Below are 25,460 nucleotides of genomic sequence, written 5' to 3' on the forward strand. Positions count from 1 at the left end.
TGGTCAGTTCTTACCCTAATCTAAAGAAAGGTCTGGTTATTCATTAATATTAATTAATAGAGATTTTGGATCTGGAAATTTAGCTTTGCCACCACAGAAATAAATTACATTTTTAACCATAATAAAATAGAAAAATAAAAATATTATTACTATATTTAAATAGTAATGATATTTCAAAATATTACTGTTTTTATGTATAATTTGTATAATTTATGTATAATATATTATGTATAATTTAATTCTATACATATATTTATTCTCTCTTTAATTCTTCTTGTTCAGATATCTTGGTCTCTATAGCACCTCTTAAATACAAATGCCCAAAATTTAAATCACATCCATGGTTGGATGACTCCACTCATTCACTTAGACAGATCTGTCGTAAAGAGGAGAGGAGATGGAAAAAGATCATCTTGCTGTTTCATTTGAAATCAACACAAAAACAATTTCCAAAATGTTGACAAGACTAAATTTAATATAACATCTGTTTAACTTATAAACAAGTAAGGTTAATAATATAACTTAGATTACACATTTTTCAGTTTTACTCAAATTAGGGTGATGCAAAATGAGTACACCCCACAACAAAAACTACTACATCTAGTGCTTTGTATGGCCTCCATGATTTTTAATGACAGCACCAAGACTTCTAGGCATGGAATGAACAAGTTGGCGACATTTTGCAACATCTATCTTTTTCCATTCTTCAAGAATGACCTCTTTTAGAGACTGGATGCTGGATGGAGAGTGATGCTCAACTTGTCTCTTGAGAATTCCCCATAGGTGTTCGATTGGGTTCAGATCAGGAGCCAATGAATCACTTTCACCCTGTTCTTCTTCAGAAATCCAACAATGGCCTTAGATGTATGTTTAGGATCATTGTCATTTTGGAAAAGTGCGCGATGACCAAGGGCATGGAGTGATGGTAGCATCTTCTCTTTTAGTATAGAGCAGTACATCTGTGAGTTCATGATGCCATCAATGAAATGCAGCTCCCCACCACCAGCAGCACTCAAGCAGCCCCACATAAGGACACTGGCACCATGAATTTTTCTTTGTTTTCCTCACCTTTGCAATGCCATACAGTTTTGAAGCCACCAGTTCCAAAAACATTTATCTTGGTCTCATCACTCCAGAGTATAGAGTCCCAGTAGTCTTCATCTTTGTCAGCATGGGCCCTGGCAAACTCTAGGCGGGCTTTTTTTGTGCCTGAAGTCTTTAGGAAAGACTTCTTTCGTTGACGGCACCCATGCATGCCATTCCTCTGCAGTGTACGCCGTATTGTGTCACGGGAAATAGTCACCCCAGTTTGGCTCTCTACTTCTTTAGATAACTGCAGTGAACTCCCATGCCAATTTTATTCAACCCTTCTTATCAGATGACTCTCCTGTCGAGGTGTTAACTTCCATGGATGACCTGGATGTCTGCAGTTCCATCTTTTGTAAATTTTTGTACCACTTTTGCTACAGTATTCTGACTTATATGTAAAGCTTTACTGATCTTCTTGTAGCCTGAAGCCCCGGGTATACTTCAGCCATCTACGTTCGTGAACTGTCCGCGCAGCCCAAATTTCGAGACCCCGCGGATAGTGGCACTAGGTGGCAGTACGCACAGTATTGAGCACAATGTGCAGTCGTCGAAGAAGAGTTTGTAAAAAACGATTCAAAAATAAGACAAGAAAAACTCAAAAGCATGCCTTCTCCATCGTTTTTGATTCCTGTTCTCTTGGTGTATCTTCTGAACTATGTTGCAATGGTGGCTGCACTATTTTTCTTCTCTGATCCTGCCCAGTGAATGTCCGGTTGATGACACGATGTCTGGTAAAAGAATAGAAAAAATTGTACTGCGCATGTGTCGAACGCGGTCATCCCCATGCATCCTTGGTTTAGTATACTTTGAAAGATGCGCAGACGTGACTGTGCGTGATGCGTCCGGGCGTGGAAAGTGAAGTATACCGGAGCTTTAACCTTTCTTCCATGTGGTGCCATTGGTGACAGCATGAAATGGGAAGGGGTTTTAACACCCTTTTATAGTCAACTGTCTGCTGGACACCTGTGTAATGAATAATTAGACTCACCTGTGGTTGAATTCTTATTAAATTATACTTTTGTAGTATAAAATTTAGCTTTGCTCCAGAGACTTTCAGTGGGGTGTACTCATTTTTGCATCACCCTAATTTGAGTAAAACTGAAAATTTTGTTCTCTAAGTTATATTATTAGTATACGAAAGTATACAAGAGACGCCCAGATAACATGTTATCTGCTTATCGTCAGAAGGGACTGTAAGCAGGTGGACCCCGAGGCATGGCTAAGAGACGCAGTGTCTCGTTCCCTGTTCTCAGGGAACCATGGTTACATGCGTAACCTGAGACGTTCCCATTCGAAAGGGAGCTCGCTCTGTGTCAGAGCGCTAGGGGAATGATATACCCACGCCGCAATGCTGAGGGGAGTGCATGCTAATGTATGGCAGTGATTCTGTCAGAATCAAGCAATTTCAACTAAAACGCCAGACTCACACTCCCTACGGGACACAAATGAGCTGTCAGTGACAGCACTCTCAGCAGTCAAAGCCTTAAGTCGGCCTCCATATTTTATGGAGGCCTGCCAAGGCCGCACAAAGGCCTGGAACCAAACGCTTCCACAGAAAGGGTCCCTTTTAGGGAGCATGGCTAGGGGGCCCGAAGGCACCCCAGCCAGTCATTTCTCAGGGTAATAAAGTCAACCCTGAATGCCACCAGGGAGGCTGACCTGGCCTCTAGCTGTACTAGTAACCTAGTCTGCCAACAACCTGCCTGTTTCCTCAGAAACAGAGCCTCTAGAAGCATAAGTCTCACAAAGAAAGTCCATTAAGATGGACTGCAAAAGGGCCGTAACCATCTCAGACCAGATCTAGAATCGGGCATCCTGGAGAGCAGGACTCAACAAAGTGCAATCGACCCTTGCAAATGAGGGGAGTATATCTGCTCGATCCTAGGATATACAAAGCATCTATGTTTCAAGGCGCTAAGGAGGCTGTGCACTTTAAAAATGAACCTTCGTGAGGGGAATGCTCACAGCCTATGGGCTGATCTAACTGAGAGGCCTCGAGAGAAGCCTTCAACCTCTGACCAGACTTAGGGAGCTAAGTACTCAAATCTACCCCAGAGTAAGGAGAGTCAAAAGCTCCACCTATTAGGTCGACCAGGCTATAGGCTAGGATGCGAAGGTGAACTAGATAGCCAAGCCAGCTACATGTAGTAACGTGAGGTCTCAGCAGGGTCAGAAAGGCCAACTACCTGACAACATGACCTTGCTGACCAATACCCGACTGCTGGGGACTCGCATCAAGGAGGCCTACAGTGGTCAACTACCTGGTATTGAGTCTTAACTGGGAGAGAAGTACCCATGCTGTAGGGAATTCACCTTCAGAGGGGGCCAGTAAGACCAAACACCTCAATAGCAAAAGTTCACTGGCTGAAGTAGCATTGCTAACCGCCATGCACCCACTTATTAGGTGCTGGCTCTCAGGGAAGTCCAACTACCTGCTAGCTAGCTTTCTAGGGCCTACAACACTGGGGCGCGACCACAGGGAGGTCTGCTAATACCTAGGGAGGCCTGCTGAGGCCAGCTACCTGATAGCCAGTCTAGCTAGCTGTCAAAGCCTGCAACACTGGGGCTCGCCCACAGGGAGGCCTGCTCATTCTCAGAGAGGCCTAGAGAGTCTAACTAGGGCCTAACAGTAACTAGCTTCTGAAATGCAGGGCCACAGCAAAGAGCATACTATCCGGAAAGTGAAAGGGGCTTAAACCGCCTATTCTGCCTCTACACCAACCTGCATTATGCCCCAATGTAGGAGGGGGCAGGCCTTGGCCGGACGACTCTCTGTTGAGAGGAGGCCAGCACTAGGGATGCAAAAAGGGAACCTGCCCCTCTACCAGGGGGCAGGAATGCTTAGCAGACCGCCTCCAACATCCCTAGCGCTTAGCCTAGGCCAGCTGTCAGGGCAGCCCTGGTAAGGGCCAGCCCAAAAGCATAGATCTACCTGGCACTCCTCAGAGCAGCAGCCTCAACAGATCAGCTCTCAAAGATGAGAGGAGGCACAAACTGCATGCACGTCTTGAATGCCGCTGGTCTAAGTTGCTCAGCAGGTCAGCCTGGTGCGCCTGACACACAGCCATCCTGACCCGCTGCTGCGTATGCCCTGCCATTTAAACGAGATGTCACTTTAAGGGGTTTAGATGGAAAAGTCTGAGCTTTCAGTGTTGATGTCCGCCCAAAACATGAGATGGCATCAACACATACCCATTTTCCTTCCACAAACCCTACACAGGGAACAGTGGTCTATAAAGAAAAGGACACGGATCCACACACTTGTAAGCTAACCTTGTAAGCTTCTCTGTGCGTTTCATTATTGCCACGATAGTGCTTCACACATAACAGCCCTTGAAGACGAAAAGAGGATGACATGTTGTCTGGGCCCCCCTTATATACTTTTGGGTCGCATTGTTATGATGTCATGGTCAAAATGATATTGCCAAGATTTTTCAGACACCAGTTCACACGGAGGCAGTTCCCCTAGCGCTCTGACGTAGCGTGAGTTACCTTTCGAAAGGGAAATGCCTTTTATTTCTAAATTATGACAATTTTTGATGTAAAATCATACTAACATTATAAGTGCGCCTCAAAAAACATTGAGAGAAAATTTCCATTTCTTTCAAAAGTTATGGAAAAAGTTGTCCTATCACAGTTACTTCCATTTTAAAATTCGACTCAGGTACTTGAACCATTTCGATCAGTTTTACAGCTCATCGCAGTACTGAAACAGCTTTGTTAAAAGTGATGAATGTTTGTTACTTGTGGTTGATTCTGGTGAAAATGCAGTTTTGATTTTTACTGGGTCTGAGTGCTGCTTTTGACACAGTAGATCACAATATCCTTCTGTCATGCCTTGAACAGTGGGTGGACATTAAGGATACAGCACTACTCTGTGGCTATTGGCTAGTTTTTCTCATCATCTGCTTCTTGTGGGGTTCCTACAGGGTCCATTTTGGGGCCATTACTGTTTAATCTGTACATGCTTCCGCTCAGTAATATAATTAGGAAATATAACATTAATTTAGATTCTCAGCTGTTCCATTGAAATATAGAGATTCTCTGCAGCTTCTCATTGATTGTCTTGATGATATTAAATGCTGGATGGCAAATAATTTCCTCCATCTTAACAATGAGAAAACTGAGGTGGTTATCTTTGGGCCCTCCAAAACCAGAAACTCTATAGCTAGTTACTTAATCTCACTCCATATCTTATATCACATGCAAAAAATTTAGTTGTTATCTTTGACTCTGAGCTTTGTCTTGAAAAACAAATTAGCTCAGTTAAAAACAGCTACTATCAATTGAAAGTCATTTCCAGACTTAAATCGACAATTTTCTTTCAAGACTTTGAAAAAGTTATTCATGCATTTATCACATCACAGCTGGACTATTGCAATTCTTTATATCTTGGTCTTCCTCAGTCTTCACTGGCACATTTGCAGATGCCTCAGAATGCAGCAGCCAGAATGTTAACTAGTGCAAAATACTTGAATATATCACTCCAATTTTAGCTTCTCTTCACTGGCTTCCTTTCTTTTTTGGAATTCAGTTCAAAATTTTGCTGATTGTTTTTAAAGCTCTTAACAGACAAGCTCCATCTTACATCTCTGATCTTATTTATTTGAACTCAGCTCCTAAGTCCCTCAGATCTGCCAATAAAGCTCTCTTACATGTCCCACAGTCACGTCTTAAATCAAAAGGTGACAGTGCCTTTGCAGTTGCTGCTCCACGGTTATGGAATCAGTTGCCACCTGACATTAAGAGTGCTCCTTCTATTTTTAAATCTAGATTTAAGACACATCTTTACTCTTTAGCCTTTCCTGATTATTAAATTATGGATTAGTAATTTCTATTGCTATTTATTCTATTGTTTACACTTTGGTCAGTGCAAGATGAATTTAAATGTGCTCTATAAATAAAATTTACTTACTATTTGAAAAAAAACCACAATGGTATTTTTAAATAAACATTAAGGAAAGTGCAATGATCAAAACATAACAGGAAGTAGACAAGATGTAGATTTAGTCTCGTTCTCATTGAGAGAGGCTCATCGATACATAACATTTTGATGAACTCCTTGCGGTATATCCTTTGTCACCGTGCTTCAGTCACTGTCTTATTTTCCAAATAAATCCCCTTTACCCAATAAGAGCTAATCATCCCCCAGACGACAGACTGCTCTTTCCGTCTCTCTCTCTCCATCTGGACTTTGTGTGAAATGAGTGAGTCCAATCGACAGACCCTCGAAATGCAACACCTGACTTGTTGAAAAAAAATGTTAGCCATCGTCGTCATGGTGATGGCAGGGCAAAGAGACAGCGACTTGACGTCAGTAAAATGGGCTCAACTTCAAGCTGAGAGAGAAAAAACAACAGCTTCTCTGCATTCTGCCCAAGCTGATATGATGTCTACAATAAAAAAAGCTTTTAGGGCCATTTTCAGTGATATTTCTAAAGAGAAAACAGAGAGAAACTGTAACGAGTGTCTTAATTACGCAAAAAAATCCCAAAAGTTATTCCTGTATTTGACTCATACTTAATACACGAAATAGTCTCCTTTATTAAACACTCAGACACACTTGAAGCTGTAACTTTCTCTTTGCTTAGTCTAAACGAGAACTGAAGACTTAGGAATGAGATCACTGACCCTGGACTCTTAGCACTTAAAATGATATTGTTTGGAATCACAAGAGACCATTAGACTTTGTCTTTTTTGTTCTTAAAAGGAATAATCCGGGTTCAATACAAATGAACAAAATCTCAGTCAACAGCATTTGTGTAAATTATTTATACAAAAAATAATTTTGACTTAGCCTTAATTGTTTTAAAAAAAGGTAAATCAAGGTTACTGTAACGTAGTTCGTAAATGTGGGAAGAAGGAGGCGGGAACCGGCGAACATTCAACGTAACTTTAATGTAAAATAAACAAAGAACAAAACGAAAGTAATGCCGGCAGACCCTCGCGGACATAATAAAACATAACGTAAAGTCCAGGCCTGGTCCTCTCTCGTCCTTCACTGTAGTCGCTCCTCCTTTTATGCTCCCGGAGCTCCTCCGTGAGGGACTCAAGGCCGGTGCGCCTCCCAGGTGAAGCTCATTAACACTCGCGCCACCGGCCTCGCGCCGTTCCCTCACGGCTCTCGCCCGCCCTGGTCGCCACAGTTACCTTGAAAGCTTTATAATGGTGTCAATTTTTGAAGGATTTAAAAGCAAATATAATTTATTGTAATTTAATATAAAGCTTATTTTTAAATGCATTTAACATTATTTATTTCTGTTAAAACCTGTGTATTATTTAAGCTGTAGAGCTGTTTTAATCATCATTTTTGTCATTTTAAGATTTATAACATTGCGTTATCATGACATGGATATAACATTACATAGAAAAGATTAGAAAGTGATTTTTCACATATTATCACATATTGTTTACATCTTGGCAATACTTTTGAAACAGCGAGTATTTTAATGTTTACAGATTCGCTGTGTTCACAGGTGCCTCAGTGTAACACAGATTTTTTTTTTTTTTTTTAAGAAAAGGAGTTTGGAGTTTTGTCAAAGACTTTAGATATACAAAGGTGGTGCACTTATATTACTGATAAATGGGAGAAAGCAAAATGGCAGAATAAGTCCCACCTTCTAACTAAAAGAGCCAATCACCGATTGGTAAAGGTCATCATGTAACTACAGCTGCCGTTAAAAGCTCCGGTTGCTATAGACCTTCAGTGTTCTGGTGACGCGCTTAGGACTGCACTTGCACATTGGCTGGTATAGTCTGAAAAATAAGCTTTTTTTAATGCTACTTGAGCATAAGAAACAACATTTATGGGACAGTTCAAGTCAATTTTTGTTGCTGATTTGAAATATGTTATGATATTTAAATGTGAGTTCAGCAATTTTTTATATTTCAGGATTCCCCCATTCAAGTAGACCTGCCAGCAGGTATTGCAAATATGGCCGCCAAGTGAACAGATGTTCCTTGAAAGGGACTTTGGTTCCCTTTTGAGGGAACTCCACGCTGTGTCAGATTGACGGTGCTATGGGGAATGCCTCGGTGTGATTGCTCATTGTGATCGTCTGCCACTGAGAACGCTTCGCTTCCACCTAGACCACTTCAAGGAGAGTGCCCTGGTCCGCGCACCTCGTAGTTCAAGTTCCGCATCTGCTGAGGCGGTGAAGTGGCTCAGATCATGGGGGTCGCAAATGGAGCTATCAGAGGAGCTTGAGACTGCTGTCTCCAGTGCTTTCACTCAGGATCAGGAAGCCTGCTCTGTGACTTCTTCTCCCCTGAGTGAAGGCCTGATGGTGGCCTTTTTGTCAGCATCGAGGTAGGGGAGTTTGAGGATTCTCCACCTCTCTCCCCTGAGGAGCTGGTGAAGGTTGTTAGACTGTTGACCATCCGAGAAGCAGGATGTGTGTCGTAAGAGCAAGTTGGATGCTTCCTGCCTAGGAAATCAGAACCTCCATGTCAGGGCCTGCCATTCTTTCTGGATCTCCACATCTAGGTGTCCCTTTTAAACAGTAGCAGGCCCAGAGCAGGCTCAGGTGCTGGACCAGGAAGTTTAGTCTTTATTGGCAAAGGAGGCAGTACATTCCTCCTCCAGAGAGGGACTTCGTGTTTTACAGCCGGTACTTTATAGTTTTGAAGAAGGATATGGGGTTGCATCCCACTTTAGATCTGCATCAATTGAACCAAACTCTGAGGACGTACAGGTTCAAGATGCTTACGATTCAGCTCATCGTGACTCAAATCAGGTCTGTGGACTGGATCAAAACCAGGTGCCATCATTGTGAAACAGTTTCAAAAGGTGTTGGGACTCATGGCAGCTGTGTCCAATGTGATGGCCTTCTGTACATGAGTAAATAAATAAAAATACATAAATTAATAAATAAAAATACAAATATTAGCCTATATTCAGGAAAAAATACTAAACAAATATAAGCATAAATAGCAGAATAATTAGTAACACAGAAGTCTATTTACTGCCCCCCCCCCCCCCCTTTATTTTACTGTTTTCCCAGTCACTGTCTATTTTACTGGTGTACAAGTTACCTTCATTACCTTAATAGATATCAACACTTCAAAATTAATTGATGTACTATTAAAGTTTTTGTTAATATTTCATTTTAATCTTAGTTAAAGCTTTAGTAATGTTGTGTTTTGTGTTGTTTTTATTAGTTTTTTAAATTGTCTATATAGTTTTTATTACATTTAGTTTTAGTTTATTTAGTTTTAGTTTTTTTTAGGTCTTCAACTTAAACTAAATTAAATTGAATTGTTGCCTTAGCTGAAACAAAAAAAGTTTGTGTTTTTGTATTTTATTTAATTTCAGTTAACATGTATTTTATTTCAAGTAATGAAAATGTTTATTATGATTATTATTATTATAATTATTGATTTAGCTTTAGTTAACTATAATAATAATAATGTCTCGGGTTACGACTGTAACCGTTGTTCCCTGAGAAGGGAATGAAACGCTGCGTCGGAAAGATGCTTTGGGAACGCCTCCACTGTGATAGCATATGAAGCACGTGTAGAACTAGTCCAGTCTCGATTGGTGTTGTGTCATGACGTCACATGTGACGGTGCACCTGGAAGCTACAAATGGATGCCTGCACACAAAAGTGTTAGCTTCTGATAGGTCAAAGCAAACCATTCTCAGGCACTCAGGAGAATGTGGATGAATAAAACTTCCTAACTGTGTCTTTGTTCTCTTCACTTTAGCCCTGATGACTTTGAGACTTTTTATCTGTATGTTTTGGTGCAATGGTAATCTAGTAACGCATACAGGTCTTATTATTCGCGGGGTTCCTTTTAAAACCCGATCAGCCTTTTCAATATGAGCCAGAGCGCAAAATTAGTGAGGATGAAAACATCAAAGCTGTGCAATGTCTCTGTGGCTATTCAAACTACTGTTGTATGATGGACTTGTTAAAATCGTCTGATCACCTGAATGCATTACACACAGTTAAACATGCTGAGAATATGCTACTGTTTATGCGCTTTGAGGCAGTCTGTCTCAATCAAAATGTGTTATAGGTTTACCTTCATCAGTCTCCATGACAGGCGCAGCATTTGGTTAAAGCATACACTTATATCCATCGGCAACTGTAAGCTCTTTCGGCTGTGGTCTACTAAAAGCCTAAAAGGCATCAGGGCTAAAGTGAAGAGAACAAAGATCTTTAGGAAGTTTTATTTGTCCACATTCTGCACAACTTCCCATTATTTTCTCCTCTTATCACTAGTAAAGCAGTAAAGACTTACATTGCTTCTCTTGTGGCTCATCGACTGAAAATTACAACCAAAAGCTGCACAATGTGGCATTGTATATTATATTATGAGTTGTGTTGCGGTAAAAATAGCAATAGGACAGTGTCAGTAGCTCAGTGAGTGCAACCATTTGACATCATCGACGTAGAACGTACTGTGCACCTAAAAAAAATTGCGCCGCCCATTGTCCAAATCGTTCCAAATATGTCATGGGTTTTTTAAATAACGTAATCTTTCATGGGTTTTCTACTACATATTTCAGTAAGAGACATAATTTACGTTATATTAAGCCATACATGTCTTAACACTAGGGGTTCCCTTTAAGTGTGGACAGGGAAAGCCCATCAGAGAAATGACCTTGGAGGAACTCCAGCACTGAAGCCACTGGGCAGTTAACTGGGTCCAGCTGGCGTTCTCTGCATTCCCCATCGAGGGAGCTCTAGAGTTCAGAATGGTCTCAACAACCTCGGCTGAGAGACCAGCACCTACGAGTTGGTCCCACTCAGGGGCCAGATCCATAGCTTCCATAGCTCTGGCCGAGGGTGATGTAGTGAGCCCTCTGCTTGAGAGAAGGTCCCTCCTGATGGGAATGTCCCATGGGGGGCTTGCCAGGATCGCTAAGATGTTTGAAAACCATATTGTGCTGGCCAGTACGGGGGCTACCAGAAGTAGACTGACCCCGTCCTGACGGACCCTCTCAAGAATTCTTGGGAGCAGAGCAATTGGGGGGGAAAGCATACAGATGTTGCCTCAGCCATGCCTGCACCTTAGCATCCAGTCCCAAAAGAGCTGAATGTTTAAGGGGAAACCACAGTGGACAGGGTGTGTTCTCATGAGAGGTGAGCAAATCCACTTCCGCTTGGCCGAACCTCCTCCAAATTAACTCCACCGTCTTGGGGTGGAGTCTCCATTCTCTGGGGCTTCAGCCCCTGCCTGCTCCCAAATTTTTGTCCCCTTGGATATACATTGCTCTGAGTGAGAGTAACTTGCCCTGGTACCACAGAAGGACCTGATGCACCAGTCTGCACAGAGGGCACGACCTCAGGCCCCCCTGCTGATTTATAGGAGACCACTGACTTTTTGTCTGTTTGAATAAGAACATGATGGCCCCTGAGGTCTGATAGAAAGTGTCTCAGGGCCAGAAACACAGTCATCATCTCCAGACAATTGATGTGCCACGAAAGATGATGCTCTCTCCACAGACCTCTGGTTAACCGGCCCTCTATGACCACTCCCCAGCCCATAAAGGACGTGTCCATAGTCACAATTTTTCACTGATTATCCACTCCTAATACAGGGCCCTGGGACACATAGCCAAAGAACAAAGACACCTGCGCATTACTTTGATCATGCAGAATGGGAAATGATCAAAGTTTTCCCCTTTGGGAAAACCCCCTGGTCCTGAGCCACCACGTCAAAGAGTCCCATACTACCCCCAGAAACATAGTTCTCTGCTGGGGAGATAATGAACTCTTCTTGACATCAACCCCAAGCACCTTAGATGGCGAAGAATGACATCTTGATGCCGAACTGCCATATCCTCAGACTGTGCTAGGATAAGCCAGTCTTTGATATGATTCAGTATACGAATGCCCTGAAGCCTTAGTGTAGCTAGAGCAGCATCCATACATTTTGAGAAGGTGCGATGGGCTGAACGGAAGAACCCGATATTGGTATGCTTTTCCCCCGATCTTCCTGTGGAACTTCCTGTGTTGAGGAAGGATGGAAATATGGAAGTATGCATCCTTGAGGTCTATCGTGACAAACCAATCCTCGGATCTGATTTGACTCACGATGATAGGCATGGTTAACATCTTGAACCTGAATCTCTTGAACCTGATTCAATACCCTGAGACCTATGATGGGATACAACCCCCCATCCTTCTTGGGAACAGTAAAGTACCGGCTGTAGAACCCGGCTTCCCTCTCGCAAGGAGAAACACATTCTGTGGCCTCCTTTGCTAAAAGGGATTGAACTTCCTGTTCCATCACCCGACCCTGCTCGGGGTTGACAATAGTGTAAATTACCCTGTTGAATTTCGTTGGACGATACTCGAATTGAATATTGTATCCTCTTTATACTGTACGCAGGACCCACTGTGATATATATGTGTGTTCGCTGGAAACCTATGCATCCTGAGGCACACAAGGCGGCGGGAAGCAAACACCGATTTTCTGTGGGCTCCAACGTGAAGGCTGCGACCGAGCCTGCAGAACGCGCTTATCAAGTTTACTTCTCTTATGTGCCTCCTGCTTTTTTGATGGTCACTCGATATTTCATTTGGCCACTGCTCTGGTCACAACCTCCAGCAGCTCCTCAAAAGCAGGGGAATGAGGTGGTGAGTCCTCTATTTCTCCTGCCTCGATGCTTAGAACATCTAATTTTTCAGAACCAGATAGTTGTAGCATCGGGTCCTCACCCTGGGCGGAAGAAGCCGCAGAGTAGGTTTCTGATTCCTGAATGAGAACACTGGAGCTGAAAAGCTGAGAAAGGGCCGAAGCCATCTAAACCTCCTCCACCAGCTCCATCTGTGATCCTCCTGATTGTAAACGCCACACCGCCTCGACAGACACCGGTTCCGAACCACGGGGAGCACGAGCCTGGCCTGCCTCACTGAACAGGGCTAGGCGGGAGAGGAGCGTTCTGAGCGGCAGCAGCTCACAGTTTCCACAGAAACTCTGAGGCACATAGCTCAAAGCATGTGTGAGTCTCCCTCCGTGATATAACAAGGACAAAGAGACGCACAGTGCTTAAACTGCCTTTGACTCACCATAATGAATATAATATGATATGATATGTGAATGCTTTGCACTGCGGGACATACAACACCAAATAAGACAGACAAGAGCAACACAGAATGCTTGCTGAAGAGCAGAAGCTAACACTGTACCGGCATCCCTTTGTAGCTTCCTGGTGCACCGTCACATGTGACGTCATGATGCAAGACTAATCGAGATTGGACTAGTTCAACACATGCTTTAGAGGGTATCACGCTGAAGGCGTTCCCCAAAGTGTCGGTCCGACGCAGTGCGAGTTCCCTCAAAAGGGAACCCTGTATCAGTCCATACAATTATTTCCTGTCTGTTACCTTCATACCATGTTTAATGTTTGGAAATGCCATCTCCAAATGAGACTCTAAATCTGTTATTTGTGGGGGTGTACCAGGTCATTCAGCAGAAGAGTGAAGAATGTGATCACATTAAGTTCTTGATTGAGGAGAAGGACTCAGAGGAAGAGGCATTTTATGAAGACTTAGATGGTTTTGAGGAGAATGGGACTCAAGAAACACGGATCAGTCCATACACCTTCTGCAAAGCTTTCCCATTCCACCTGATGTTTGACAAGGATCTCATGCTTACACAGTGTGGAAATGCCATCTTCAGAGTTCTGCCACAGGTTTGTCTGCTCAAAAATTGTTTATTTTACAAATATAAAAGTGAGAGATCTAGAAAGTATATATAAAGTGTGATGGAGTAACTTGTCAAGTTATGTGTGTCATCTTCCAGCTGCAGCCTGGCGTCTGTAATCTGTCCTCAGTGTTCTCTCTGGTGCGGCCGCACATAGACTTTAGTTTCCATGGCATCCTGTCTCACATCAACACTGTCTTTGTGCTGCGAAGTAAGGTCTGTCTGCCTCAAAACACATTACATACAGTCTGATATAAAAAAACACACCAAAAATCATTAAAAAAATATGGTTAACATTTTTTGACATGTGGTTTTATCAGTTCTTATAGTAAGCATCACACACTCATATACAAATACAAGGATAACAGTACATGTTGTAAGAAATGTGAAAATTTAAAATTGTTAAATACAAATGTATGTTTGTTAATGGTTTCATATAGGAGGGACTGCTGAATGTAGAGACTGCTGAGAGTGAAGATGAACTCACAGGAACAGAGATCAGCTGTCTCAGACTGAAGGGCCAGATGATTTCACTTCCTGAGACTGAGAACATCCTTTTCCTGTGCTCACCAAGGTAGATGGAAAAGATTGTGAATTATTACCAATAAAGCACATGGTTTTGGTAGCTTAAATGAGAGGTTCTCAACTGGTTTGGCCATGGGACATGCATTTTCCCATGCTCATTAAGCCACAACAAATTTTACCTGTAGGAATTTTACCTAATTCCTAAAAAAATTCTAAAAGTGTTCAATAAATTTGCTTTCAAAATTCAAGCAAATTTATTTCACAAAAATGGTTGACAGACACACACAAGTACCATCCCACTTTACTTATCATACACGTAAATTGTAAGAATATGACTAATACTGATGAATAAACAGTAGCCAATATGGTAAGGCTATTAAATTCTGTGTAACAGAATTTTGGATCCGGTTTTAAAGTGACAGCAGCCCCTGCTGCTTTCTGTGTCATGAATGTTAATCAAACAGCAAAAGACAATCAAAGCAAAAATCATTTTTGTAGTTTTAACACAGATTAATATCCTAAAAAAAATTATAAAAGTGTTTAATAAATTTGCTTTCAAAATTCAAGCAAATTTATTTCACAAAAATGGTTGACAGACACACACAAGTATCATCCCACTTTACGTAACATACACTTAAATTGTAAGAATATGACTAATACTGATGAATAAACAGTAGCCAATATGGTAAGGCTATTAAATAGCAGTCCCAAAGTAGATTTTGTTAATAAAATTAAGTAGGTAAGTTGGTATGAGCCACCACAGTTATGTAAAAATGTACAAAATAACACAAGTGAAAATAAAGTGGCATTTTGCGATTATGGAAACTACAGTTACCATGGTAAATACACAATGCTAAAATTAACTGTTAATGAAACATATGGAAACTGCTCCTGATAAATAGAATCAGAATAGGAATCATAAAAAGAATAGGAGTTGGGCCAGTATCTAAATATGTTCACATTCCAGTTATTCTCTATGTCCCTTATAAGCCAAATCCTAATAGAAGTGTTTTTTTTTTTTTTTCATTATAATCACTGTGTGTGCTAATACCTTATTTCACAGTGCCTGTCTGAGATGACGTGAGTCCACTTACAGTTGAACAGGTCACTTGGTTCAGACACTCATTCACTGGCAAGCATGACTACTAGAATAATCTGCCCTTCCCACTGGTTTAGATTGAACGGTCTGCTGTTTTTTAGAAACTACAATATCCCCATGGCATACACACAGAGTCTTTGATAACTTATTATGAGACATGTGGTGAAAATATTTTCTGGTAGGACTGATAAATTGGGTTATACAGTATTTGAGTCATATTGTTATAATTTATTTTTGAACAGTTTTATTGGATACTTTCTTGACTTTTTGGTAATTTATGGGCTTAATCCAGAGTTTTGCCTTTTGTGTATGTCAGTGTTATGAATCTGGATGACCTTACAAGGAGAGGTCTGTACCTGAGTGACATTCCTCTTCATGATGCCACCCGTGACCTTGTGTTACTTGGGGAGCAGTTTCGTGAGGAGTACAAGTTGACCCAAGAGCTGGAGATCCTGACCGATCGTCTGCAGCACACACTTCGAGCCCTGGAAGATGAGAAGAAGAAGACAGACAGGTCAGTCTATGACAGATTTTAATATTTAAATACAGTAGTGGCTAAAAATAATGTCCAAAGGGGTTAATATCTTAGGGTTACGTATCAAACCCCGGTTCCCTGAGAGGGGAACAAGATCCTGCATCAGTTGCTGACACTATGGGGACTCCTCCCGCATAACCTGGTGTCTGAAGCATGTCTTAATTCACACCAATCTTATTGGCCGATGGCAGTCTGATGATGGCACATGGAGCACCCGAGCATACAAAGGTAATCTTAAGACTTTCCCTTTGGAGGGAACTCAACACTGCATCAGTTGCTGACACTATGGGGACATTAATACCCACTACCTGGTGGTGTTACAGGGCTTGAATTTCTGTGGAATTGCGCGAATTGGGCGTAATCTTACTTATTCCCCCAGATTTTGTGCTCATGACGAATATTCACATAAACATAGTCAGTTTTGTTTTAAGTGAACATAAACAGTTAACCAAAGAAAACGCATGTGTAACAGTATAATGGATCTGTGCGTCAGGTCTTAAAGTGACAGCAGCCTAATACACCTGCTGCCAAATTATGAGATAATATTAGAAATATGTATATGGCAGTTTTCCCCCATGGTATTGATGTCAAAATTGAGGCCAGTAAAAATGCTGAGTGGCTTGTAACTTTGGAAAACCACTAGCCACAGTGGCTGGTGAGCAAAAAAGTTAATGGTCAAGCCCTGCTTACATTAGACTCCTCCCCATGCTTCGCCTACAATCCCCACTATCGATCCCATCTTGCTGCCTCTGCAGCTGCGGGACTTGAACCGTGAGGTGCAGACGCTTGACTCACATCCCTCAAGAGAGAGTCTAGCAGAGGCGGAGCTAATCACAGCAAATGCATCACAGTGAAAGCATTCAGCTCCCTTGAGAGCTGAACGTGCTCTGTGCAAACTCTTGATTCTCATCCCTCGAGACAGAATAAAGCACGAACAGAGATTACTACTGCAAATGCAACACTATGCTTCCGAATCCCTTGAGAGTAGGGCTGCGATCGAAATCGCGATGTCTAGTAGGGATTTTTAATCCGTACAGACCAGACACCAAGGTTCAAAAAGCAGGTGATTCTCTGATTAATTGCAAAGTTCGACCATCATACAATGAAAGTTTATCATTTCAATGTGTTTTAGGTCCTGTCAGTTTAAACATTCAAGTGATTTTTAAACCATATGAACACACGGAGACACGAAACAGAACTCAATTCTGAACGTGCGGCTGTTTTATGCATAGACATAATAAGGTTTTATGTGCGCACACACAGAGAGACGCACAGAGCCGTGCAGATTCACGTGAACACCGCATGGCGTTCTCTTCCTCATTTATTTGTGCCTGAACAGACACATACATGCAAAAAAAAAAAAGTTAAAATGCAAGTAAAAGATCGCCTATCCTCATAAACACAATTGATTATGGCTTAGGTGAACTAAACAATTGAGAAAGAAACCCGGATGTGTAACAGAATTTTGGATCGACACCGCGCATTTGGTCTTAAAGTGACAGCGGCCCCTGCTGCTTTCTGTGTCATGAATGTTAATCAAACAACAAAAGACAAGAGAAAAATTATTTTTGTAGTTTTAACACAGATTAATATGTTTAATTTGTACAGTGAGACTATGCAATGATATTTTACAATTGTATATTACAATAGTGTTAGACTTACCTGAAATATATAAAGCACTATTTATTTTGAAATATATAAAGCACTATTCAAGTCATCTGGTGAATTTTTTTTCATATTGCAATATATATATCGCAGAAAATCAAAATATGTCAGTTTTTTCCAATATCGTGCAGAGCCAAACATGCTCTATTCAAACTCTCGATTCTATCACTTGAGAGCTCTTATCTTCACACGTGCATACAAAACGGGTTCCTGAAGCCAAAACAAAGCTGATGACATGTAATATAGGCACCCTTTTATGCTCAGGCACTCAATGTGACACCATCAGACTGCTGTTGACCAATAAGATTAGCGTGAATTCACACATGCTTCAGACACAGAGTTCCACAGAAAATGTCACCGTAGCGTCAGCAACCGACGTAGCATAGAGTTCCCTTGAAAGGGAAACCTACAATTTGACAAAAACATAAAAATATAAGGAACATGTTTTTAATATTTTAAATATGAGGAAATACCAAAACACTACACTTGGCTAAGGTATTTATCTGGCAAAATTATTTTGCATAAAAAGGCAAACTACAACTAAAGGTTTTATTTTACTATGCAAAAAAGTTAATTAAAAAAACAAAAAAAGCTCACACAAAAAAGCATACATTGACTACAACATAACCAGTTATTAATATTTTGTTGGTTCTCTCTTGTTTTTGCATGTGTTCACAATCGTCTCCAAGTAAAACTATGGAATATGCTTACAAAATCTTTAATATCCTATATCAATTTGAGGAAAACAACTGATTGACACTGTTATCTTAAAGGGTTAGTTCACCCAAAAATGAAAATTCTATCATCATTTACTCACCCTCGTGTTGTTCCAAACCCATAAGACTTTCATTCATCTTTTAATAAAATCTGAGCCAGTTCTGTACTCTCTATTGACAGCTACGCAACTACCACTTTGATGCTTCGAAAAGTTCATAAAGAGATCATAAAACTAATCCATAGGAATTGAGTGTTTTTGTCCACATTTTCTGAAGTGACACGATTGCTTTATATGATGAACGGATTAAATTTAAGCTTTTATTCACATATGATCAGCGAACATAACAGAAGCTCAACCGAACATGCTTGACACGCGAGAACAAATATCATTGGTTCTTTCAGAAACTCAAATGTGCTGCTTAACACATGAGAATAAACCTAATCGGTTCTTGCACATCAAGCAAGCATGCTTGAGCTTCCTTTTATCATAACTGATGTCTGCATTGATGAATGTTTATATTTGAATAAAAGCCTAAATTAAATCTGTTCATCATATAAAGCGAACGTGTTTCTTCAGAAAATTAACCACTCAATTCCTATGGATTACAATCTCTTTTTTGAACTTTTGTAAGTGTCAAAGTGGTAGCTGTGTAGCTGTCAATGGAGGGACAGAAATTTTATTAAAAAATCTTTATTTGTGTTCCAAAGATGAACAAAAGTCTTATGGGTTTGGGAGTGTCAGTAATTAATGAAAGAATTTTCATTTTTGGGTGAACAAACACTTTAATTGTAAGTGTTGAAGTTTTAAATAATAAAAATATGGTCTTACTCCTCTGTTATGAATTGTATTGAAAGAATATACTGTATCATTCAAACAGTACTCAAGTTTGGTGTTCAGAACTTGTGTAATCCAAGTATTCACACTAAGTTTAAACATTTATAGATTATATTCTTTAGTTGTTTGGAGAAAATGGTCACCTATACATAAAACCAGACCAACACCAGACCCCTTACAACCCAAACTCAGACCAAAACTAGATCTCTCAAGGCCCTGATCCAGACCAAGATCCAGATCCAAACCAGTACCTAACACTGAGTCCCAGACAAGACTGCCAACCAGATTAGGAAATTATGGAATGTAGGAATTGTTTTCGTTGTTACCTGGATAATTTTCATTTTCATCCTGGATAATTTTCATCATAATTTTCTTTTATTTTTTTTTTAATGCTATTCTTTATTTCTTTCTAGTATCTAGATGCATGACTGTAAATCTACAACATACAGGGTTAGGGGTTGCCCTAAACGATAGTCAGCAAAGAACCACAGTCCTCTGAAGCAGAAGTTGAAATCCAAACACAGCTTTAATAAGAGAAATCCACAATCATAAAAATAACACGTTGAAGGTCAAAACCACAGGGCAAACAATCCAGATAGCATCAAAGTCCAAGGCACTGGCAAACAGGGAAATCCAGAGAAACAGGCAAAAGATTGAGACCATAACACAGGAACCAGGATAAAGAGCTCAGAAATGGATGCAGAGTAACACAAACAAGACTTCACAAAAATGAGTGGAAACACAGGGCTTATAAAGGCAGAGCTCAACAAGGTAATCACACACAGCTAAACATAATCACACATAATGAGTCAGGCAATGGGTACTGGGAAATGGAGTTCATGATGAGGGCACTCTGGTGGCGATCAAAGCTGGTGGATGTGACAATATTAAAGATTTAAGTACAATATTAAAGATTTAAGTACAATTAATAGTTTAACTTACTAGTATAAATTAGATTTTTGAACATATTTACATACCCCTTATTGTAATAATAAACAAAAGCAAAGGTGTTTTTTGTGCAATAAAACTTCATTTTTCATTCATTACTTCATTTCTGATGTAAAAAAAAAAAAAATCTTTATTGTTTAGTTTTCCATATCTTAAAATTAAAAATAAATACATTACTAATGAGCCCACTATATTTTCATATGAAATTGTAAATTTAGAGGAAGATTTAAAAATTGGATGGATTAATCATGTTCATTACAAAAAACATTATGAGCAGTTTTGGGGAAAGTTACTTTTAAAAGTAATTCATTACAATATTCCTAAAAAAAAAAAAAAAAACTAAAAAAGTAACTAATTGCATGAATTGCGTATCATCAGCTCATACTGCCAATAACACTTTCTCTGAAAAGCGGATGCAATGAGATCTGTTTTCCTGTTTATTCATGTGACGTTCGGCATAAAACCTAAGCCTCATCCTGAAGGAAATGCAAATTCATGGCTGTATAGTAGAGGGTGCAGCTCAGACAAAACCTTTCAGCTGTGCAGAACAATAGGACAGAGGAGAAGTATTTTTAAAGGTCCCGTTTTTCGTGGTTTTTTTGAAGCTTTGATTGTGTTTATAGTGTGCAATATAACATGTGTTCATGTTTTGCGTGTAAAAAAAAACAGTATTTTTCACATAATTTACTTATCTGTATACCGCTGTTTCCACTGTCATAAAAACGGGCTGATGACTTCCTTGTTCTATGAAGTCCCTCCTTCAGAAATATGTAACGAGTTCTGATTGTGCCAGCGGTTCCTGTGTTGTGATTCGACAGCAGCTTAGCGAACCTTGCCCGGAAAGGTCACGCCTCTTACCATAACGTGGAGATGCACGCGCTCAGTGTTATTGTAAACGTTTTTAATTTTACCCTATCAATTTGAGCCGGAATCAGACCCGGTGATTGGACTGCGGGATGAAAATAACAGCGTTTCGACGACATGGCGACAAACACACTCTACAAACGCAACTCTTGTGTATTCCTGTGGGTGGAGGTTAGTCAAAAAAAGTTTTAGTGACGTCATTAAAGAAGGAAGTAGAGGGATGTAGTCCAAACCGGCCGTTCGATGTAGGCGACTTCTGTTAAATAAAATATCTCGCTTGGCATTGAACTTTGAGCTTTAAAATTTTACAGATTTTATTTATACTCTAACAACAACATTACACACTAACTAAAGTTTGAAACATGGGATCACGAAGAACGGGACCTTTAACACTCTTCAGCAATAACAAAAATGAAACACAAATGTGATGTCGTCACATTTTGATTTGAGTTTTGTTCATGCTCTTGTTGTCAGGTCTTTTATTGTGAAATTTAGTCAGTCATGTTTCCTGGTTCCTTGTCATGTGTTTCCCTTGCCCTCATGTGATCATGGCTGCGTCTGAAAACTGGAAAATGCTGCCTTCTGAGGACACATTTCAAGGTAGTAAGGCATCAAGGCATGTCCGAATCCAATGTTAGCTTCACTTCCTGTCTCATGAGATACCTTCCTCAGATCGATTTTTGAAGGAAGCATGGATGTATCCTTAGCTGCCTTTGATATCCCACAATCCTGTGCTTTCCATTCTGTGACAGTTGAGCTAGAAGAATAAAGATGGTGTCCAAAAGTTGCATTTGCTGCTTATTTTGTGTATAAATGTACGATTTTGACCAACATATTTCAATTTTGATATAATTTCTATCGAGAAATTACTACTGTAATAATTAAATATTTGTTTAGTTCTCACCAAAGTTTGCGCTATATTGCTGTAGATCATTAAACTGTTACGCTGCCTCAGAAGTCTGTCCGAAATCAATTTCGTGAGGTACCTTCATGCACAAACGCTGCCGTACAATTAATTCTCTTATAAGACAGCGAGGCAGCAAGACAGCTACCTAGGTTTTCAGACACAGCCCAAGTCTTGTGCTTCCCTAGTCTTATGTGTCATGTTCTCAATGGTTGTTCTGGTTATGTGTCCTGTTTTCTGATTGGTTCATTGTGCTCATTGCTTTCAGGTGCGTCTTGTTTGCTCATTTGTCCGTGTGTATAAATAGCCCTCATGTACCATTGTCTCTTGTCTAGCTTTGTTCCCTGTACCACTGTATAAGTACCGGCAGATGTGGAGCTTGGTCCACCATTGTATTCACCTACCATGGCTATTGTTGTCCAAAGTCCAGTAGACCTATGTCCAAGTCCTGTGGTCCCAGAAATCATCCCGCTTTCCACGGTGCTTCCAGTAGTGGCCACTGCTATTCTGTTTATGTGGACCGCACACACTCCTCCCAAGGCTGTTCACTTTTGGATGAATTAAAACTGCACTTCAGTTTGCTTCAGTGGTCTGCCTTGTTACAGATGTTTATCTAAAGTCATTTTTGCTTATTGGTATGGTTGAACTTGAATTATATCATCGAAGGTCAGCAGCAAAGACATTGCAATGTGGAATTAAATACATAAACGTATATTTGTATTATTTTACATAGAATATTATGCAAACCTGCAATAATTAAATGAGTTTGCAATTTTACTGTCTTTATTCATTTTGAGGAATACAGAATCAGTTTTTGTGCAAGTGAGATTAGTAAATGCAGCATTTAGTCTAGAACTACAATAGAACTAAAACTAGAGTTGCACCGATCGATCAGCCAGGGATCGGAATCGGCCGATTTCCCTCATGATCGGCCCAGATCGGGGGCCGATCAGTCTCACTTCTTACCGATTCCGAGCCGATCCGTTTTGTTACCAGCGGCACAGGAAAATACGTCAGCTGCACGTTCTCGCTCTCTTCTCTGTCACGGTGAAGTGACACACACCTAGGAGTGTTCGATTCCAGGTTTTTTGGAGTCGACTCTGACTCCCGACTCCCACTGTAGGAGTCGATGGAATCGAATTACTGTACATCAAAACAGGGTCATAAAACTGACTGTGAACCCATGTTGTGTGTAACAGTATTGGGACCGCTGAACACCGTTCATAAACTCTTAAAGGGACAGCAGTCCAATATTCCTGCTGCTGTCTGTCATGTTAATCAAAGAACAAAAGACAAAGAAAATCACTTTCTGTTCTTGACTGAATACGTTTTATAACTTTAATGGTAAGAATTGATCTGTATTAATATTTACAATAAAGACTACAGAAATTAAGGTAACCAATGTAAAGTATAGATCTTAGAAATAAAATCGGAATCGGCAAAAATCAGTATCGGCAGATCACACTAACAAAAAATCTGAAATCTGAATCGGCCAAGAAAATTGCAATCGGTGCATCTCTAACAACCCAACACCTTTGCACTTACTCCCGATTTCTCCGACAGGAGAGCTCTCAGTAAATAAATAGGAAAACAAAATCATTTAAGTTACTTATTTGAAAAAAGTAACTTACATTTTTTTTTTTTTTTGTAAATTTAAAAGTAATGTGTTACTTTATTAGATACTTGAAAAAGTAATCTGATTATGTAATCTGATTTACCCCCAACACTGATGATGAGATTAACTGATTTTTAATCAAGTCTCAGGCTACAGTATACCATACATCATACTTAAATGTAATACATAGTATAGTGTTACATTTCTGTCATAATTTCTTTGCTTCCCTTCTTCACTAAAGGAAGACCTTTGAGAGTCTGTGTGGAGTTTACAGTATTCGATAATTTCCGGACAAATAAAATAAGGCTCATCTCCTCTGCATGTCATCATTACCTTTGTACAGTAATCTGTAAATTACATTACATGTCAATCAGACCATCTCTTCCTGTCTAAATGAGAGGTTACACAAGGCAAGCTGGAAATAGGCTGTAGTCATATAAGACCATGTGTGAAGACCCAGATCCAGACCAATACACTGAGTGCAACAAAGATCACTTTTAGGTGTAATGACTATCCCAGATGACATCCTAAGCCCTTTCGACCCTGCTTCACGTCTATAGTTTGGTGATATAATGCCGACCAAACAAGGATATAATGACAAAAAAAAAAGCATGAAATTGGTTTTACTTTGTTTTCCCTGTGTACAGATTTTTTTAAGATGGCTGTCTCTCTTTTCCTGCTTGGAAAATGAGGCTGTATTTGCGCTCTCCGTGGGGAGCCTGTCTGCCTCAGTCTGCAAGCTCTGTGTTTGTTTATTAAATATGGTGGAGAACCTTGAACATCACCAGAGACCCTCTCTCTCATCCACACATACAATAAACCAGCTGGAGCTACACAAATAACTGTGTTCTAGTCAGAATATGTTGTGTTCCTAGGTAGGATATAGAAAGTATTCATTAAATACAAAGTAGGTTATTTTTTCATTTGTGCTGCAAATTGCAAGCTACTGTGCTGGTGTGGCTATGACTTCTAAACATACTTTTTTCAGTTAATTTCAAATGTACATGTTTTTTCTTTTTCTTTCTTTCTGTAGAGTTAGATGCACATGCATTTAACGGAAACCTGGCTGTTTGTGACTTGTTGATAACAGGTGAACAAATGGGCCGTATTTTGAATGTGCTGAATAGTGCAGCCTTATCTTCACTAGCAGGCGTCCTGCACTGCACAGTTGGTCAATTTAAGACACTGAGTTGTGACTGTGCCATTTTCCTTAAGGTTTATGTATATGATTTTAGGACAGTTTTTATGTGCAAATGAAGTAGGTCTTGCCTCATAAAATTGCTGGGGTTTTTTTGTATTTTTTGTTGTATATTTGAGACAATATGATACATTCAGCATTCAGCTTTGCCATCACAGATATAAATTACATTGTAATTGAAATTAAAATGTTAATTAAAATATTGAAATAAAAGCAGTTATTTTAAATTGTAATAATATTTCACAATATTACTACTTTTGCTCTATGTTTGATCAAATAAATGCCACCGTGGTGAGCAAAAAATATTTACATAAATACATGCACATTTAGCCTATAAAAAGCCTGTAATGTTAATGTCATACCTATTTTCTATAATGTTGTATAACAGAGCTCTGAAATGCTTTTTGATTGCAGAGATTAATATTTGTGTTTTCCCATTGGCAGTATGAAATAAGAACAGAACAGATGGATGAATGTCTAAATGTAGAGAGCCAATACTCAAACAGCTCTGTGGATAATTAGCACTCAACCTTCAGGGAAAGTACAGTGTCTAAAAGAATGAAGTGATGCACGTTATTCCATGGTCAGTTGAAGTGAATTTCACAAAAGGATTCATTTTGTACTAGATTAATACATTTAGGTCTTTTAACAACCTTTTTTTTTCTTTTCTTTTTTTTTTTTAACAAACTGAAGTAAACTGTGTTGCTTTGAATGACTACACAACAGTAAATTGTGACTATATGACTCAAAATTAACATATTTTGTTCAGTGACATTGAATTCAATGAACATATGTGTTTTTTTGAA

The 25,460-nt window shown here is 39.9% G+C and overlaps 1 protein-coding gene across 2 annotated transcripts in view; it reads left to right on the top strand.

The window, feature by feature from the left end:
* gucy1b1 (guanylate cyclase 1 soluble subunit beta 1) overlaps positions 1–25,460 on the top strand; it is a 52,897-nt gene that overhangs the window by 3,274 nt on the left and 24,163 nt on the right. For both annotated transcript variants that reach the window (XM_048197244.1, XM_048197243.1), the window contains exons 6-9: positions 13,508–13,738; positions 13,849–13,965; positions 14,190–14,323; positions 15,690–15,887. In XM_048197244.1, coding sequence (XP_048053201.1) covers positions 13,508–13,738; positions 13,849–13,965; positions 14,190–14,323; positions 15,690–15,887 — 680 coding nt within the window. The remainder of the gene's footprint in view (positions 1–13,507; positions 13,739–13,848; positions 13,966–14,189; positions 14,324–15,689; positions 15,888–25,460) is intronic.

This window comes from Megalobrama amblycephala, linkage group LG7, assembly GCF_018812025.1.
Source record: "Megalobrama amblycephala isolate DHTTF-2021 linkage group LG7, ASM1881202v1, whole genome shotgun sequence".
In the NCBI taxonomy this organism is placed as follows: domain Eukaryota; kingdom Metazoa; phylum Chordata; class Actinopteri; order Cypriniformes; family Xenocyprididae; genus Megalobrama; species Megalobrama amblycephala.